The sequence below is a fragment of the Callithrix jacchus genome, chromosome 2 (assembly GCF_049354715.1).
Source record: "Callithrix jacchus isolate 240 chromosome 2, calJac240_pri, whole genome shotgun sequence".
Taxonomy (NCBI): Eukaryota; Metazoa; Chordata; class Mammalia; order Primates; family Cebidae; genus Callithrix; species Callithrix jacchus.
In genome coordinates this window covers 198022593-198040301 of record NC_133503.1, presented here as the reverse complement: position 1 = coordinate 198040301, position 17709 = coordinate 198022593, and the positions used below count along the sequence as shown (strand labels likewise).

General features: G+C 46.5%; 1 protein-coding gene across 1 annotated transcript in view; it reads left to right on the top strand.

Annotated features, from left to right (window-relative positions):
- ADCY2 (adenylate cyclase 2) overlaps positions 1-17709 on the top strand; it is a 456478-nt gene that overhangs the window by 408613 nt on the left and 30156 nt on the right. The window contains exons 20-21 of the mRNA XM_002745132.6: positions 4920-5078; positions 17051-17197. Of these exons, the coding sequence (XP_002745178.3) occupies positions 4920-5078; positions 17051-17197 (306 nt within the window). The remainder of the gene's footprint in view (positions 1-4919; positions 5079-17050; positions 17198-17709) is intronic.

The following is a 17709-nucleotide window of genomic DNA, read 5'->3' as shown; positions in this document are numbered from 1 at the left end:
GCCAATGAAATTAAATCTGTCCAGTATCCAAGAGGTGCACTATATACTTATGAGTTTGGGTCTGGCTTCCAAGGCTTCCAGCTCTCCCCACCAGAAAGCTGTTAGTAATTGCATAGTCAGTTGGACCGAGTCTGGATCTGGCTCTCAGGCCAGCAGTCTGGGACAACTGTCCTCCTCTAGCTTCCCAAGCAATGTGAGCTGCATCCTCCCTAGGAGTTCATGGTGCAGCCCTCATCCATCTCCCCAGCACAGAGCTGTCCTGTCCTGCTGCAAAGCTGTTTGAGGTCTTTTCTTCCCACTGCACCACCCCTCTTGCATGTTCTCTGTTCTGCATTCTTTGACTTGCAGTTTTGACAATCTGCACTATGTCTTGTTCTTTTCCCCTGATTTCTCCTGCAACCTGGTTTTCTTTTCTCACAATTGGCCCTCTTTCTGCTCTCACTCCTATGGCGGGCATGCTCTCCCTTGAGTACCCTATAATTTAGATGTGAGGGAATTATGCTTCCCTGCATCATTCCACCTAGATGATCATTTCTCCGGAAACATTCAGCCATTCTCTCCGTGGGATCACCTGTTTCTCCATGTCATACCGGGGATGCTTTCTCCTGCTAGAATCATCACTCAGATTCCTTCACAGCAGCAAATTTTAAGAACCTAGTATCAAATTAAATTCTCCCAACTTTGTTATTGGTCACTGAGATGATACATAGTCGATACCACTACATAATTATGGTTGAGTCCAATGGCTGACAGTTGATCCCTCTGATTGATTTAAAATGAATAATAAAAAGTATTCAATACTATGATTGAGCACTAATTTAACACAATTGGGTTGATACCAGTCTTATAGGGAGTCATTCCATTTGTGTCTTTAATGTAGCAAAAAGTAATATTTACATCTAGAGACCTAGAAAAATTATTAGTCCCTCTAAAGAATTTATCATTCCTCATAACCATTCTTTAAGACCTCTACATAAAGCACCATGGGAAATACCAAGGTGAGCCAGGAGTCTGACCTGCAGTCCAAAATCGTTGAGTGGATGATTACTGAGGCCCCGAGCCTTCCGGGGTGAGAACTCTGAAGTCTGCGACGTGGCGCTTTAGTACTTCCTTCCCCAAAGGGAGGGGAGGTATATCACAAAACACCCCATCTTTGAAATAAGATTTTTCAAGGGCCGCAAGTAAAGCATTCATGGCCTCAGAGTTACTGTGTTTCCCGATTGGTTTATTAAATGATAGTATATGCACTTGCAACCTACTTTTATTGTTATTTGTGATGCTCCATGACCATCTTTTTTGAAATGATGGAGATACGTTTGCTTTCTGAGAAAATCGATATACTAAATATTGCTTTAGGTATCGAAGTAGCCTCAATGAAAACATAACACGTCCCTTGTACAAGTCCAGTGCTACTTGCTGTACTAAAGTCTGGCTTACGATAGATGTGCTAGCCAACTCTGGGTCTCTTGAAAAAAGAAAGAAGCCTGGTGTCTCACCAGAGCTTAAACAGCAGCACGTTCCATGCTGGGTCTGCATTTGAGGTGAGATACATTTATACCATCAAACCAGGGGACAGTCTGCATGACCTCAGATGCAGCTGTTGTTTTACAGGAGGGCTTGAACCTAAGAATCTGCAGGGCCACAAACTGCCCTGTACCCCAGCCCAGTGAGCCACAGCAGGGAGGGTCATGGGGTCCCAGGCATGTCCTGGAGGATTTGCCCAGGCTCTTCCTGCTCTCTCTCTCCTTGTTGACAGCGCCAAGGAAAAAAATCATTCAGTGATTTGTAACTGGTGTTAAAGAATGGTTAGGGAGAATGATAAATCCTGTAAAGGGAGTAATGATTTTTCCAGGCCTCTAGATGTAACTGTTACTTTTTGCTACATTAAAGACAAAAATGGAATGACTCCTTATAAGACTGATATCAAACCAATTGTGTAAAATTAGTGCTTGATCATAATATTGAATACTTTTGATTATTTATCTCAAATCAATTAGAGTGTAATGGATCAACTGTCAGCCATTGGACTTAACCATAATTATGTAGCGGTCTTGACTGTGTATCATCTCAACGACCAATAACAAAATTGGGAGAATTTGACTTGATACTAGGTTCTTCTGTCCATATAGAAAGATGTGAAGCCCTCTAGTTCCTCGTGTTGTTTTCAGAACCAGAAACAGCTCAGAACTGCCCTTGAGGCTGTGCTAGATATGAGCCACAGAAGGGAGGGTCACGGGGTTTTTAAACCTTAAAAAAATCCTGGAGGATGTCCTGGAGGATTTCCTCAGGCTCTTCCTGCTCTCGATCTCTCATTGTTGACAGAGCCAATAAAAAGCAAATTCTATGTCTCTTCATGGGATCTGGGCTCCTGAAAACCTGTAGAGTAGCCCCAGGCAGAATCCAGGAGGTGGGTGGCAGTCCGAGGAATGGGAAGCTCTCGAAGCAGGCCCAAAGCTGAGGAAGGCTGCTGGTCCCTCCCTGCTCCTCTTCTGCACACAGAATCCTCTGCTCTACTCTGCAGCACTGCCCTCCCCAAGTCACCCAAGCAGGGGCTTCATCCTGGCCTCTGCTGGACATCTGCACATGGCCTCCCACTGTGTCTCTGAGTCAAATCCCCCTTTCTCTGGTAAGGACATGCTTTTCGGGTTTAGGACCCACCCTAAATCCAGGACAATATTATCCTGAGATCTTTAACTGAATCACATCCACAAAGATGTTATTTCCAAATCCGGTCACATTCACAAATACCAAGGGCTGGGACTTGCAACTATCTTTTGGGGGATTACTATTCAATCCATTACATTTGGTTGCAAATTTTTTTTAAGTCTTTTTTGAGGCGCCCTTCATGTGAGTTGCAATGGGCCAGCTACATAACGCAGAGGATTCTAAACAGACTGCATTGCTTGGGAAGGTGATAGATGAGTGGTAGATGGATAGAAACATAGGTAGTAGGTAGGAGATTGATTGATTGATTTGGCAGTGTCATTTCAGTTCAGTATAGCTGGTTCCAAAAGTCTGTGATTTTTTTTTTTTTTTTTTTTAGTAGGAGACTTACAAAATACTTACCGGTTATGCAATAACAATGGCTCTGAAAACCTGAGCAACATCCTAGTGTGGCGTATGGAAAACTTTCCTGCTCCCTTGGGTCAGACTTACTGCCTTCATGCTGCCTTGGAAATGGTTTCATCCCATGCTTCACTTTTGTCTAATCTTGAGTGTGCACCTGTCGGGGCATTGAGTGGGGGCACTGAGAAGCCACTGGTGGGGGCAGAGAAGCTAGATGATTGACAGATGGTTGCATCTATCATTTCAATTTAAATCCAGACACACCATTTATTTATTTTTTTTAATCCATTCTTCAAGTGAGAAGGCTTTTCTAGTCAGTGTACAGCTTAATTTCTATCAATCCATGGTTTTGAAAATGTGGCGTGAACATGAAACTTCAAATACAAACTTTTAATTTGGAGATTTTGTTTTTTGAGACAGAGTCTTGTTCTGTTGCCCAGGCTAGAGTTCACTGGCTCAATCTCTGCTAACTGCAACCTCCACTTCCTGGGTTCGTGCGGCTCTCCTGCCTCAGCCTCCTGAGTAGCTGGGACTACAGGTGTACACCACCAGGCCTGGCTAATTTTTGCATTTTTAGTAGACACGGGATTTTGCCATGTTGGCCAGTCTAATCTAGAACTCCTGACCTCAAGTGATCCTCCCACCTTGGCCTCCCAAAGTGTTGGGATTACAGGCATGAGCCACCATGCCTGGCCAAACATAAATAGACTTTTAAAATATCTTCTTTGCAGTTTTTTGAAAATGCCTCACTACTTGAGATAAACTCCACATCAGAGGAGGAGGAGGAACTTTTCCCTAATGTATGGCAGATAATTTGAATCAAACATAACTAATGAATGATCATTGTTCTTTCAAATTACAAAATGTGGATTGTAACTTTAAAAAGACATTTCCCGTTTGTGTATGAGAGGCCATTGGTGTGCACGTGTGTGTGATTTGTTTTACTTTTTACTGTCATTGGTACAACTCAACAAAACAAAAAACTTGCAGTGAGCTCTTCTTCACATGTATTTGGCAGCAAGTGACTATCTGTGTGAAATACACACTCTCCACTAAGCCCTTCAGTTACAGGGGGATCCACTCAAGACTATTTCATTATATTAAATTATTTACATCATAGGAGGCACAAAATGATGCCAAGGCCCAAAAGACTCTTTGTCAGTAATTGGGCCTCTCTATTCCTACAACGTTAATAATAACTCATTTTAAACTACATTATATTTTAATACATTATAAAGCAGAAAACATGTTCTGATTAGCAGGCACTATCTTAATTAAATTATATCAAAATGAACTTTTCTCTACATGTGATGAATGGCATTCTGTCAGAACAGCACAATCCCAGGTGAAAAAAAAAGTCCATATTTTGCAACAGTTACATAATGATATAATTTGTGTTGGAAAAACTAATTTACAAATGCTAAAGGCAAACTGCCATAAACGAACACTACTGTTTTTATGCAAATCATCAAGAAATGCAGTCTCCCTACTGATGCATTCTTCATTTTTCATTTATTCATCATTTATATTCTATGCCTCTTTTCAAAAAATCATTTGAGCCATCTTTTATTAGCATAACGTTCCAGGAAGCCTTAATAGCACTTTGAACTTAAGCCTCAATATAGCTGATTTCTGTGTTTCGAGGCTGGTTCTTGTTTTTTGCAAATCCATGCCAGAGGGGCACTGAAGGACATTTCAGAGAAACAGAGGGGTTTCTGAGGGGGGGGTGGCAGTTCTGTTTGTGGTTCTTTTTTCGGTTGCATTTTGTTCTTTTTATTTTCTCTTTGAAACCTCCACTCTCTGGCGGGACAAGATGCCTATTGTTTCTTTACCTCTGTGTCCTCTTGTAACAGAATGAATATTACTGTAGGTTAGACTTCTTATGGAAGAACAAGTTCAAAAAAGAGCGGGAGGAGATAGAGACCATGGAGAACCTGAACCGCGTGCTGCTGGAGAACGTGCTTCCTGCGCACGTGGCTGAGCACTTCCTGGCCAGGAGTCTGAAGAATGAGGTCAGACCACGCGGGGCTGGGGGCTGGGAGATAGGGGCTGGATGCGGTGATGACCTGGGTGAGGGCTGAACACTTCACTCTCCTGAGTGTTCAAAATGGCCAAAATTGGCTGGAATTTTTCAGTTTTCAAGAAGATACTGATTGGTGGGAGAGGCATATAGTGGGTTAGAAGGACCTCTAAAAGTCTGAGCTTGGACTTGGATTCATTATTAGAGAAGATTTCTTCCCCAGTCATGTAAAGTTCTGAATGTCCGTTATGAGGCACTAGGGTCCCAAATATGTCCCCAAATTAGCCCCTGCCCTCTCCCCACTGTGGGAGGAGGCCTGCCTGGCCAGCATGGGATGGAGCCTCAAACCAACAGGCAGCGTTAGACCGTGCATCCCACAAGCCCACTGTTTCCCTGCACTCCGCTTCCCTGACAGCCTTCCAAGGCTCTTAGAATTTCAGAGACACCAGATACATCATGAGTGTGACAGGATTTAGGAGTTATCTACACAAGAGCAGACCGAAGACTTGAGTCCATCCACTAGAATGGATGGAAATGGGAATGTCATGGAGTGTTTATCCTAATGGATTAGCTAGACTTGAAAAGACTACAGTGTCAGTTAAATATTGAAATGGCTTTTGAAGCGAGATGTCATGAGGTGTCTTCAGTATTGCTAAAGTGCAGGAGGAAGCAGACATGTCTACGTTTGAACTTAACGTAAGAAACATGTACTTGAGTATCCACCATGCGCAGAGCCGTGTGGTTAGTGCTGTGAAGGTTCCCAGATGTCTGAGATGTGAAAACCACAAAGTGCCTGAGACAGGTCTCAGTCACATTAGAGGTTTAAAGAAACATGAGTTACAGGAGGATCCGTGACCTGTGCTTTTTCCAAAAAGAGTTTTAAGGACTTCAATACTGAGAGGAGAAAGAGTAGACAGTAGGGGAAGAAGGAAAAGGAACAAAAAGAGAAGTGGTCTAGGCAGGAGGTGGTTACATTCTTGTGAGGCTTTGATTCATGCTCATTGAAACCACATTTTACACGTGAAAAGAACGGAGTCAGGAAACTCCATGATGCCTTCCTCTGCCGTGGGCCCAGGGATGATGTCTTGTCTTTGTCCATTGCCTGTGAAGATCAGCTATTAATTTGCATTGCCAGGATGAGAGTCAACAGAATTTTGTTTTTGGGTTAGTTTGCGGGGTGCGGGGGGGTGTCTATTCTGAAAGATTTCAGGGCCCAGGAGGAATTTTTTCCTGAGCCTTTGCGGGGGAGGCCACCTAGGGAGCTATGTGACCCTTCTACGTTGCAGCCATCTATGTGGGAACAAAAAACAGGCCATTTCTTGCACAACTCAGTTCCCAGGCTTAACTTTTAGTGAGTTTGGGGTCCCGAGTTTTTTTTTCAGAGGTGTAATCTCTATTTTTTTAAAGTAGTATAACGGATCAATAATATATTTATTACAGCACTTAAAATAGGGTTTAATAAGTTTTAGGAATTTTTTTTATTGGCTTTTAAGTTCTGGGGTATATGTGCAGAGCATGCAGGTTTGTTATATATGTCAGAAATCCAAGTTCTTAGGACATTTTCACTGAGGCTTGGGAGTACATGCAGGAAGGAGCCAGGGGTCCCCTGTAGGCGGATGAACTCCTTAATGGATAAGCTCACCCATGATGGTACCAGAATACAAAGCAACCTCCAGTGAGAAGCCTTGGAACAGTGTTTTTCTGTAGCAGATTTGAAGTTTGGATTAAGAATAAGGCGCCAGGTGGCAGATGAGGTGCTAGACGTCACTGCTCTCATCTTCCTGGAAATGGTCAGGGCACAGTGAGCCTTCCAGGGCTACACAGCAGGTCTGATGACCCACTGGCTTTCCTGTCTCTTCTGGGGTTTTCTACATTTGGTGGCTTCTTCAGCACCCAATTTTCCTGTTGACGGCAGGTAGTAAAATCACTGTCTATTAAAGAGCCCTCTGTTCTCATTAACAGGAGTCTCCAGCCCATTTTTAAATTTAGCAGGGTCCCATGTTTTCTCTGCCCTGCAGCCAGGCTGGTGGTGGCGCACGATACAGAGATGAATGGGCCTAGAGGTGGCCTCACCCTCCCTGGCTGCCTCCTGACAAGATCCCGTTATCTCCAAGGACACTGGGGTGTAAATATGGTACTCCAGAAAGACTCCCATTGTGAGGAAGCGGCTTTTGAATCTGGAAAGAAAGTGCTAGAAACTAGCTAGGACAAGAGGGTGAGGGGGAGAGAGGAATAGGGAGAGAATATTCCAGGCTTATAGGGGCTACTTTTCCATAGGCACCACGGAAGTGCCTAATTCAAGACCTGAGAAGAGCCCACTGGGGCAGGCAGGGAGAGAGCAAAGGGAGATGACTATGGGAGCTCAGTGGCTCACATCTGTAATCCCAGACTTGGGAAGGCCCAGGCGGGTGGATCACCTGAGGTCAGGAGTTCAAGACCAGCTGGCCAACGTAGTGAAACCCTGTCTTGACTAAATTACAAAAAAAACAAAAAACAAAAAACAAAACTAGCCTGGCATGGTAGTGGTAGCAGGTGCCTTTAATCCCATCTACTTGGGAGGCTGAGGCAAGAAAATTGCTTGAACCTGGAGGCAGAGGTTGCAGTGGGCCGAGCTCGCACCATCACACGCCAGCTGACAAGAGCAAAACTCCTTCTCAAAAAAAAATGTTTTTAAATAAAAAAAAATTTTTTTTAAGAATCTGGGAACTGATAGGAGGGTTTCTTCCTCAACATGGGCTCAGAGGAAAAGCTCTGGAGCTTGAGAAGCTCTGTGCAGGTCTGTGGGGAGCACAGAAGGCACCCCGGCCCCAGGGCTCAGCCTCGCAGCCCTGACAGCCTCCCTGGCCAGACCTCCAGGAGGGGCTGTTCTCTCTGCTCTTTCCTGTTTGCTGGGCTTATTCAAAGTAAGCATCAGAATACAGTTCTCCCCCTTGGAAATAACAAGTAGGCAAGATGGGGAAGGAGAATAAAACCTAGAGCTACCCAGTGCAGCCTCAAATGTTAGTCCCAACATTGTCTGTTCCTGTGAACGTGAGATGGTTACTTCCTTGTCTGAGCCTCGCCGTCCTCATCTGTAAAAGAAGCACGATGCTTTGCCTTGCAGTTGCTGGAGGCAGGGTGATGGATATCACATGGTGCCTTCACACTGCAGTCCTCCAGGTGAGGCGGGCATTCCACAGAGGCAGGCACAGGGCCCACGTCCATGCAGGGGGGACACGCTTGGGAGGGAAGACAGCAGCAAAATATGGGTGTTGGCAGCTCACAATGACTCCTCCACTTCCTGTGTGCCCCTGCTGTGTACCAGGGACCTTCATGCCACTACGCAGCCATCTGGTGCTCCTGAAGATGACATGACATTTTCCTCCAAGTCTCCTAAGGACTGCTGCTGTCAGGTTAAAGACATGCAGCGTCTCCTGTACCCTTCACCACCCCATGGGCTCCATGGTGTAAGGCTGCATAGCGGGGCAGGCAGCATGGCCTAGCAGAAGCCCAGAGTGGGCACTCAGGACTGGGGGTGAGCCCTGGCTTTGGCACTGCCTCACTGTGTGGGCAGCTTGGAGACTTTCCAGGAACAAAGCAGGAATGGGCACATTTAGATGCGGCCAGTTCTGTGCCTTGTCTCTGTATTTGTGAAATAAAGAAGGTGAACTTCTTGTGGTGTCGTCACAGCCACTGCAGCCCTGTGTGTCCACAGAGACTCATCTTCAAGCATTGAAATAATTCCCCCAGCAGATGACCAGTGCTTGCCTGCCAAGCTCCCCGTGGCGGCTCCTGAAGACAGTTCCTTCCTTCATTCGGGAAACACAGGTTCCTCAAATCTACACCTGACTGAGGCCAGCCTCCCGCCCTGTAGGAAGATGAAAGAGCTTGGTTTCAGAGCTCTTCAGACTTGGACCTGCACGCTCCATAGCAGGCATGCCAAGGGTGCTTGGACTCACTCAGGGGTGATGATTCCTACATGTTAGGCCTGCGCTCTCACTGCCGACCTGACATCAGAGAGGAGAAGAGTGGACACTGAACCTTAAATCAAGGCGTCATCATTCCCAGGGTGATGGGAATGCAGGCTGCAGGGTTCTCTGTGTTTAATCATACAACACACAACTTCCTTTGGCTGCAACATTTCCAATTTTACTGCCAATTTCTGTCTTAAAGGGTAAGTAAAGGGGGTGATGGCTACTCTAGCAGCCATGGTAAGACTTGGGGACTAAATGATGACAACGATCCCCAAGGCCCACCACCATCAGAGTGGCGCCCTGCCATCTCTTCGAGGACCCTGTACTCCCCCAAAGGAGGTTTGCTGGCCAGTTGCTGGAGCAGTGAGTGTGGGAGATTCTGGAGGCTTCAGTCCCCGTGGGAACAGCACTGCGTTCAAAACAGAACCCACACAAAGGACCTGGGCAAGAAAGAGAGGCACCAACCCGCTGCCAAGAGGTTCTCAGAGTTCCCTCAGAGAGTCTCAGAAAGGGAGAGCTTTGTTTTCGTTTTGCTTGCTTCTGAAAACACATAATGAGGGTATTATAAGGAGAGTCACCTGTGTGCATAAAACATAGCAAAGTCCCGCCCCTCCCTTCTGCAGAATGTCCCTTACAGCCATCGGACTTCCTGCCCCAAAGTAGCCTCCTCACCAGACAGAAGAATCTTTTTTTTCTTTTAGGTCCAAAACAAACTTTGTTTACTTAGAGATAATAAAGAGCTCAGTAACTCCAATCCTGAATACTTAAGCTGTAGGTTGACTAGAAGTCCGTGATTCACCAGTCCTGTTTTTTGGAAGTAGAATACAACTACATTTGGTATTTTCTCTCAGTTCTCTGGTATTCTTGAAGCTTGAACATATTCAAAACACTTTAATGGTAACTTGTTGAACAGCAATAGAAATCAGATGGTGTACTTAGAAGTCAGTCTCCCACAAAAAAGACGTTATACCCAAGTCCTTGACCTAATGATGCCCAAGCCAGGTGGGACTAGCACTATGTGACCTTGAGTAGCTGAACAATAACAGTGCAGTAATGCTGTTTAATAGCATAGCTCATCCAAGTTTCTGTCCCCTCTACAGTGTCAGGACCAAATAGTGGCATCCTGCCTAAGCTCTCTTCCTCCCTAAGGTTTCCCAGAGAAGCTCCAGCCCTTGCTGAACCTGCATGACCGAGCCTGGTGATGCTGGGACCAAGAGAAGTCCCTGCAGACAAGAGCAGCACTTCTCCCAGTGAAGGCCCACCTGCAGCCCCTGCTAAACAGGCCATTTGACCTCCTGGGCCCTGCAAGGTGACTGAGAGCGAAGCATCTGCCCCAGCCCTGGCACCTCTTGGCTGTGGGCCTCAGAGTCCTCACAGAGACCATTACCAATTTTAGAAGCAATAATTTGGATGAATCTCTCAGAAAGGTGCATGGCGTGTCATAAATATCATTAGCTGTCTTTTAAGCAAATATCCCAGATTTATGCAAAACTTGAGAATCAGTGTCCCTGGGAATTGATCAGAAGCTTTCAAAAGCTCTTGCCTGACCTTTTTAGAGCCTGAATAAAGTGGAAAGCAAAATCCAATGTAATCACTTCGCTCCTGTTCCTGGCATTGGAGAAACAGCACTGTGGGCAGTGTCTGCCTTCCCAGCATCCTCTCAGCAGGGTGGGCTGAGCCTTAAGGCTGAGTGCTAAGTGCCTCTGAATGCAGAGGCGCGGGGCAGCTTCTGGGGCGTGGGGTAGATGGGAGCAGGCCCTCAGCCCCCTGGTGTAGGTTACCCCAGAATCCATTTCCACGAAACCCCTGGTGATACTGCTCTGAGAGTCTTCTGGAAATAATGCAGGAAAACAAGACTTCAGCAAAAGCGAATATAGCTATACTTGGCCAATATTGCAGGTTCGGTTCCAAACCTCTGCAAAAAAGCAAATATCACTATCAAGAGAGTCACAAATTTTTGCTTTCCCAGCACATATGAAGGTTATGTTTACACTATATGTATGAAGTATTCAATAACATTATGTGTAAAAAAAATGTACATACCTTAAGTTTAAAATACTTTATTGCAAAAAATACTGACACGGAGACACACAATGAGCACATGCTGCTGGGAAAATGGTGCCATTAGACTTGGTCAAGGCAGGGTGGCCGCAAACCTTCACTTCATGAAAAACGCAGTATCTACGCAGTGCAGTAAAGCAAAGCACAATAAAACAAGGTCTGCCTCTAAGCCGAAAAACAACAGAGAAAGAGGACCTGAAGTCGTGTTTGATTTCCCTGCATGGGACCAGCTTACACCTGTCTCCTTTCCGACTTAAGTAGTAAAGTGCTTCATGCATAAACAGGATGGGCGCTGCTGCCCTGCAGACTAACAGAGTCACTTCCCTGAGGGTGAATGGCCTCCGGGGACCAAAACCGATAGTCGGGGCTCTGGGAGAGACCCGGAAGCAGTTCTGTTCCTCTCTGTGGCACAACCTGTGGTTGCTGATTACCTCTTGAATCCGGGGCAGGGGATCTTTGGACAGCCTCCACTCTGTGGCTTCTGGAACAATCCTTGGAAGATGGCTCAGCTTATGCCAAGGCCTGCATTAACACAGATCATGTCATTTTTATTCTCCTACCCACTGTATCAATCCACAAAGAGTCAAGAATGATGTAATCACTCTAACAATCAATTCTGAAAAGGTTTTCTTTCAGTGGAAAAGTGCTCATAGGCCTGTTCTCGGGTGCATGGGCATAGGGCTGGCTATAGTGTCCGGGCCAGCTTTGCAGTGCCTCTTCCTTCTCCTGGACATTTGTTTTACTTAAAACTTCCTGAAGCTTCTCCATCAGCTGCTAACTGTCATGGCCAGATTCAGCCCACACAACCCTCAGGCTCATCAAGGGAGTTCTGTGCACCCAGATGGGAACCTTCTCTGTTTCGGAAGCCTGTTCTCCCCACCTCTGTGTGTGGCAGGAACATTTCTGAAAAGCCCCTTAGAAGGACGTCAAAGCCAGCTCTCATCACTTGTGGAGAACACTGCATTTTGTCACCAAATCAACCCCGTGCCAAGTCCCCAGGTGGTAGAGGATTGTGAGCCAGAAAGCCTCATTCAGAGGGAGCAAATGCTTGATCAAAACAAGCCACATGAGCCACAGATGCCACCACAAAAATTTGGAAAACATGTGTCCTATGCAAACAGCACCTCGCATTCTGCTGTGAGAGCCCTCCCAGTGACAACCAGGCAGATCCCTCAACAGCGCTAAGTTTTAAGCTCTATGCGCACGCGTCCTCTGCAGGAGGTCAGCCTGGCATGCCCCTGGGGTTTCAACAGATGCTTCTGTACTTCTAGTCATTTGACTCCCCTGAGTAAATTAGGCATTAAGTGACAGGTGGGGACAGCAGAGCTTAATGTTTCCCACATAGGTCAACTCAGGAAACGTGCAAGATCCAAAGCCTTTATGCAGCCCGAGTCAGTGAGACAAAGCACCAGTCTGGTCTGGAAGGTTGGAGACCTGAGTGCCAGTGGCAGCTTTGAATGTTTTCTAGAATATTTCAACCCTGTGCTCACCTGGATGAAAAGCTCCAGACATCCCCACACCTGGCCCGCAGCGCCAATCACACTTTATGATGTTTTCTTTGTTTTCTCTGTCTCTTCAACCAGACTTTAAGCTCCTTAAGGGCAGGGCCTGTGTTGTTTTTGTGTCCCTAACACCTGGTATGAAGCCTGACACACAACAGGCCCTTTGAGAGGCCACGTGTGTGTGTGTAATAGGGTGTCAAAGGGAATTTCAGCCTGTGACACTAAGAGACACTTGCTCTCTTATTCCAAAGGAGGCATCAGACGGTGTGCAGAGCGTACAAATGACTTACTGACCTGCAGGGAGCTTGTGAATTGGCCAGAAGACTAGAGGTTGAAAGAGGGTTTGGACAGAATGTAGTGGGGCTAAGCCCCTTCCTAAAGGGGACGGTGGGGATCCCCCCTCACCTCCGGCCTTGTGAACAGGCCAGAACTGCTCAGCCTGGCCTTGAGTCTCTGAGTGGTCCTGGGAAGCATCTCCAGCTGGGGGACATGTATGGCAGGCGGGTTCTGACACTTGGAAATGCTGAACCTAGGCACTGATGGGGCATCTGGGCACACAGGGTGGGGAGCTGGGGTTCAGGACACGGCTGGACTGTCCGTTGCTTGGACGGCAAAGAGTACTGAGTGTTGCTAAACAACCAAGCAAGAAAAAGAGAAGTGGAAGTGGTGTCAGGTTATTTTAGATCCAATGTTACAAAGCTGCCTGGAGTGGGGGCAGGGCGGGGTGAAGGGACTGTGGCCGAGAAACTCAAAGAAGTAGCCTGAAAGCCTGGACCTGAGAGGGTGATGAGGAGCAGGGGGGATGCACATGGCCTCCATTGTGGAAGACTTGGGGATGGGGCGATGTCCAGGGATGGGCGAAACAGCAGGGAGCCTTCCAAAAATCCATGAAAGCATCCAAGGGGGCACCAGCTTTGAATATTCAGGGAACGGGATGCAGCTAATAGGAAGCTGTCCTGCCTCACAGCCTCTTCTTCCTTCCCCTGTTCTCCGTTCTGGATGGTTTGGAAAACCCAGCTAGCAAGTTAGGAAGAGTGGAAGTAGAAAGAGAGGTGGAGAGAGTAGAAACCAATGGATTCCCTCCTCCCCCTGCAGGAGGCCCCCGCTGGTGAAGGGCACAAGCCACACGTACAATGAGGGCAAGAGCTTTGCCGATTTCTGGGGCCGGGGCCTCTAATTATCGATGAGAGGACCTTGCATTACACACAGTGACATGAAGGGCCACGGGTACTCCCAGGTGTCCATCCAAGATAGGGGAAGATCTACCCATGCTCCAAAAACTGAAAGGGGTAGTGGGCACAGAAATGCATTTGCTTTGTGACTATGTTTTCATTCCTTGAACTTATTCAACAGAAAGCTTGCATGTGAATGAATGTCAAGGTGACATTTAAACTTACTTTCAGTTCTAAAGCTCGGTAATGCTTTTGGGTAACTATATGCTGGACGTGGGTTACCCACTCTAGACCTTGAATTCCAAATTATCTTCAAAAGCTGCCCACCTGCCCTACCCCAAACCCCAGGTCCTCTGGAAGCATAAGACAAGCTCAAGTCATCTGCCAATCAGCATGTAATCCTCTCTGGCCCCGTGCCTAATCCAACCATGGGAGGGAACCTCTAATGAGTTCAGGGCATGGTTCTCAGCCCTGAAAGTTTCACAGGCTCGAGAGAATTTGGGAAGCCTAGAAGTTTCCATGGTTTTCCAGTAGTTATAGTTTTATGGAAGCCATGAATCTGAGGACCAGGTGACCAGTGACTGGAGCTCACCCCAGGCATTCCCCCAGAGGTTCCAAGTGACGCTCTGCCAAAGAAGGTGGGTGATCAGTTTGTAGTCCAAGCTTTCCAGCAGTGTTCACGGCCTGCAGAGAATCCAGGGATTGGTCCTGGCCCTTCCCCTGGGCCAGCTGGGAGCCTTGGTGGCACCCCAGCTCCCCTGAGCTCCATTTCCTCATGTAGTCTGTCATTCTTAATCAAGGCTGCACAGCAGGATAACTCAGGGAACTTTTCAAAACAATGCCCATACTTGGAGCCCAGCCTAGGGGATGAGGGTCAGTTGGTGAGTGGGGAGGCCCAGGCACCTGCCTTCTTGGAAGTCCCATTAGAGACTCTCCTGTGCACCCCCGTTTTGGTCCTGTGTAATGAAATGACATGTCAGATCCAAACTGCCCATCAGTTCAGTCTTGCATTTCATGATCTCCAAGTCCCAGATACCCTTAAAGACTCCAGAAGAAAACACAAAGGTAAAGTGACAGGACCTGCAAGTGTTGGAGGCCCCATGCTGTCCCCACACAAAGCAGTGAAGCCTGTGATCTTCTGGGAGACGTGATAAAATATAAAGTGCAGCATACACAGGGGTGGATTCACTGTCAGACATGATAACTGCAACCTTGGGCAAGTATCGGAACCACTCTGTGCCTCAGTTTCTCTATTTGTAGATGAAACACTACAGTACCAGCCTCATGGGGTTGTAGTTGGGGTGAGTTCATGCAGGTAAAGTGTTCAGAGAGGTACCCGTCCTACCATGTGCTAAGTGCACAGTAAGTGCTGGCTATTGTCATGCTTAGTCTTGTCATCATTATCATTCCCCAAAGAACACTCTGGCCAGTGTCAGCAGACAGTGGGGAAATACAAGCTACAGAAAATATGTCCTTGCCTTGCTAGATGCACCCTTTCCTTAAGGGAAAGCCAGGGGCGTTTATACCACTTTTATAAAATTGAATTTTTTTGAGATGGAGTCTCGCTCTTTCACAGACTGGAGGGCAGTGGCCTCTAGGCTCACTGCAGCCTCCACCTTCCAGGTTCAAGCGATTCTCCTGCTTCCGCCTCCTGAGTAGATGGGACTACAGGTGCGCACCACCACACCCAGCTGATTTTTGTATTTTTAGTAGAGATGGGGTTTCACCATGTTGGCCAGGATGGTCTTGATCTCTTGACCTAGTGATCTGCCCGCCTTGGTCTCCCAAAGTGCTGGGATTATAGGCGTGAGCCACCGTGCCTGGTGGCAAAACTGACAAGATCCTAGGGGGTTCTCATCGCTGTTACTCTGACCCCCTGGCTGCAATCAGCATTGCCAGCACTATGCCTTACCTGTCACAGGCTGCCTACCAAGGACAAATGTTCAAAAAGGCAACTTTGCAGAGAGAGAGAAAACACAGTTATGCACAAGAAAGTAGCTCAATCATATTGAGCACAAAATAGACAAGAAAACCTTGATTTCATTGCTGATGTACTTTGTACAGATCTGGAGGAAGTAGTGGGCGTTATAGAGTGGCTGGTCCTGAGACCCAGAAGAGGACATGAGTCCATCTTTTTCTCAAAACTGTGTGGCCTTCAGTTGGGTTTCCCTGGCTCTGATGGTTTTGTGAGGGGACCTCACTAGGGGAAGAACTGTTCCTCTGAGGTGCCACCAAACCTTGGAGTTATAAGACTATTTAAGTGCTTGCTCTCTGCAAAGGAGTTCACCTGGGTGCCCCAAAGAGCAGGGCTTAATGATAATGTTCATGTACAATGGTTTTCTTTGCCCTGCCAAACACACAGGAAGCACCCACCACTAGCATTTTTCCCTCCACTCAGAAGTCAGCCATCTTGTCTCACAGAACTCTCCTCACCTTGCCTGGGGAAGAAAGCATTTCCCATGATGCACTGCATCCACAGTGGCCCCGGCCTGTGTTGGGGCCATCTCAGGAGTCTCAGTAGCCCTTGCCAGTGACAGGCAGATCCTCCACACCTAGGACTAGCCCCCAAGACCACCTAACAGCTCTTCCTTTCTGAAATCTTCATTGATTCGAAGGTGTCACTGTGTTGGGAAAATGATGGAAACACCTTGAAATTGTGTTTACAAGACATTGCAATTTAACTCATGTCTATGGATGAAGAGCTATGAGCCTCTTTCTATTTAAAAACAAAAGAATATCCCTAGTAAATATAGTCAGTGTCTAATATAATATAAATAAGTATACTGAGGAGTTCTATTGGTTCTTTCTGGTGTAATAACAAGTAACTTGATGAATTCTATATGCTCTTTTCAGGAGGCACCGAAGAGGAAAATTCATCAAGACTCCCATCCAAATACTAGAGCCATAATGAGTTATTTCAGGACAATCTGATAGTTTGGGAAAATATTTTGTTTCCTTTCAGTTGTTTAAAGGACGCTTTTTCCTAAGCCAGAACTCTGTGGTCTCTTGTCATTGTGTAGGGTCAATATGATAGAGAGGTTGAACTGGCAAGGCACCTCCTCTTAACTGGTAGTGGCTTGAATCCAGCTCATTAGAAGCCTCCTCCTGAGAGCAGCAGCAGCGTGTAGATTGGGCCCTGGCTGGGGTGGGGCAGGTGGAGTAGGCATTTGGGTGATTTCTCTGTGAATCCCGGCATAAACAAACCACTTGTGTGTGGAGTGTTTCTGTTTAAAGGTCAGTCTCCTAGTGATCAGCTTGTGCTTTTCTCCCAAGCAGGACCTGTACCACCAGTCCTATGACTGCGTCTGCGTCATGTTTGCCTCCATTCCGGATTTCAAAGAGTTTTATACAGAATCCGACGTGAACAAGGAGGGCTTGGAATGCCTTCGGCTCCTGAACGAGATCATTGCTGACTTTGATGATGTAGGTACTGAGAGTTGCCTTAAAGGGCAGGAGGACACCCAGCCTCACACCTTGATGTTCCTGTGCACTTGAAGTTAGTTCCGGATAGAGGCATAACCTAAAACAACTTGTCCTTGGGCATGATTTCTGGCAGCTGGCAATAAAGGCTTTTGCTTTATTTAGGTCTCTGACTAATTTGAGGTAGACAAATACATTGTATTTTTGAAGCTGGTATGACTGCTAGGAACAGCTACCAAAATCTGTTGAATCAAATGTGTATCCAGTGTGCTCATGGATTTTCTACAAAGGCTTGAATTCTAGGTAAAATACTTGCCCATCTCTTTCTATGTAAAAAAGATGATAAATTAAAATAGATCACTGCTGTATCTGTGCCTACTTCAATGCCTTTGTCAGATATCAACTTGCACTATGCCTGGATGACATTTTATTATTGAAAATACAATCTGTATGGGGGAATAATACAACGCACTTTAGAAGGGACAAAGTGTCTGTTTTAGAATTTGAAATAGGTG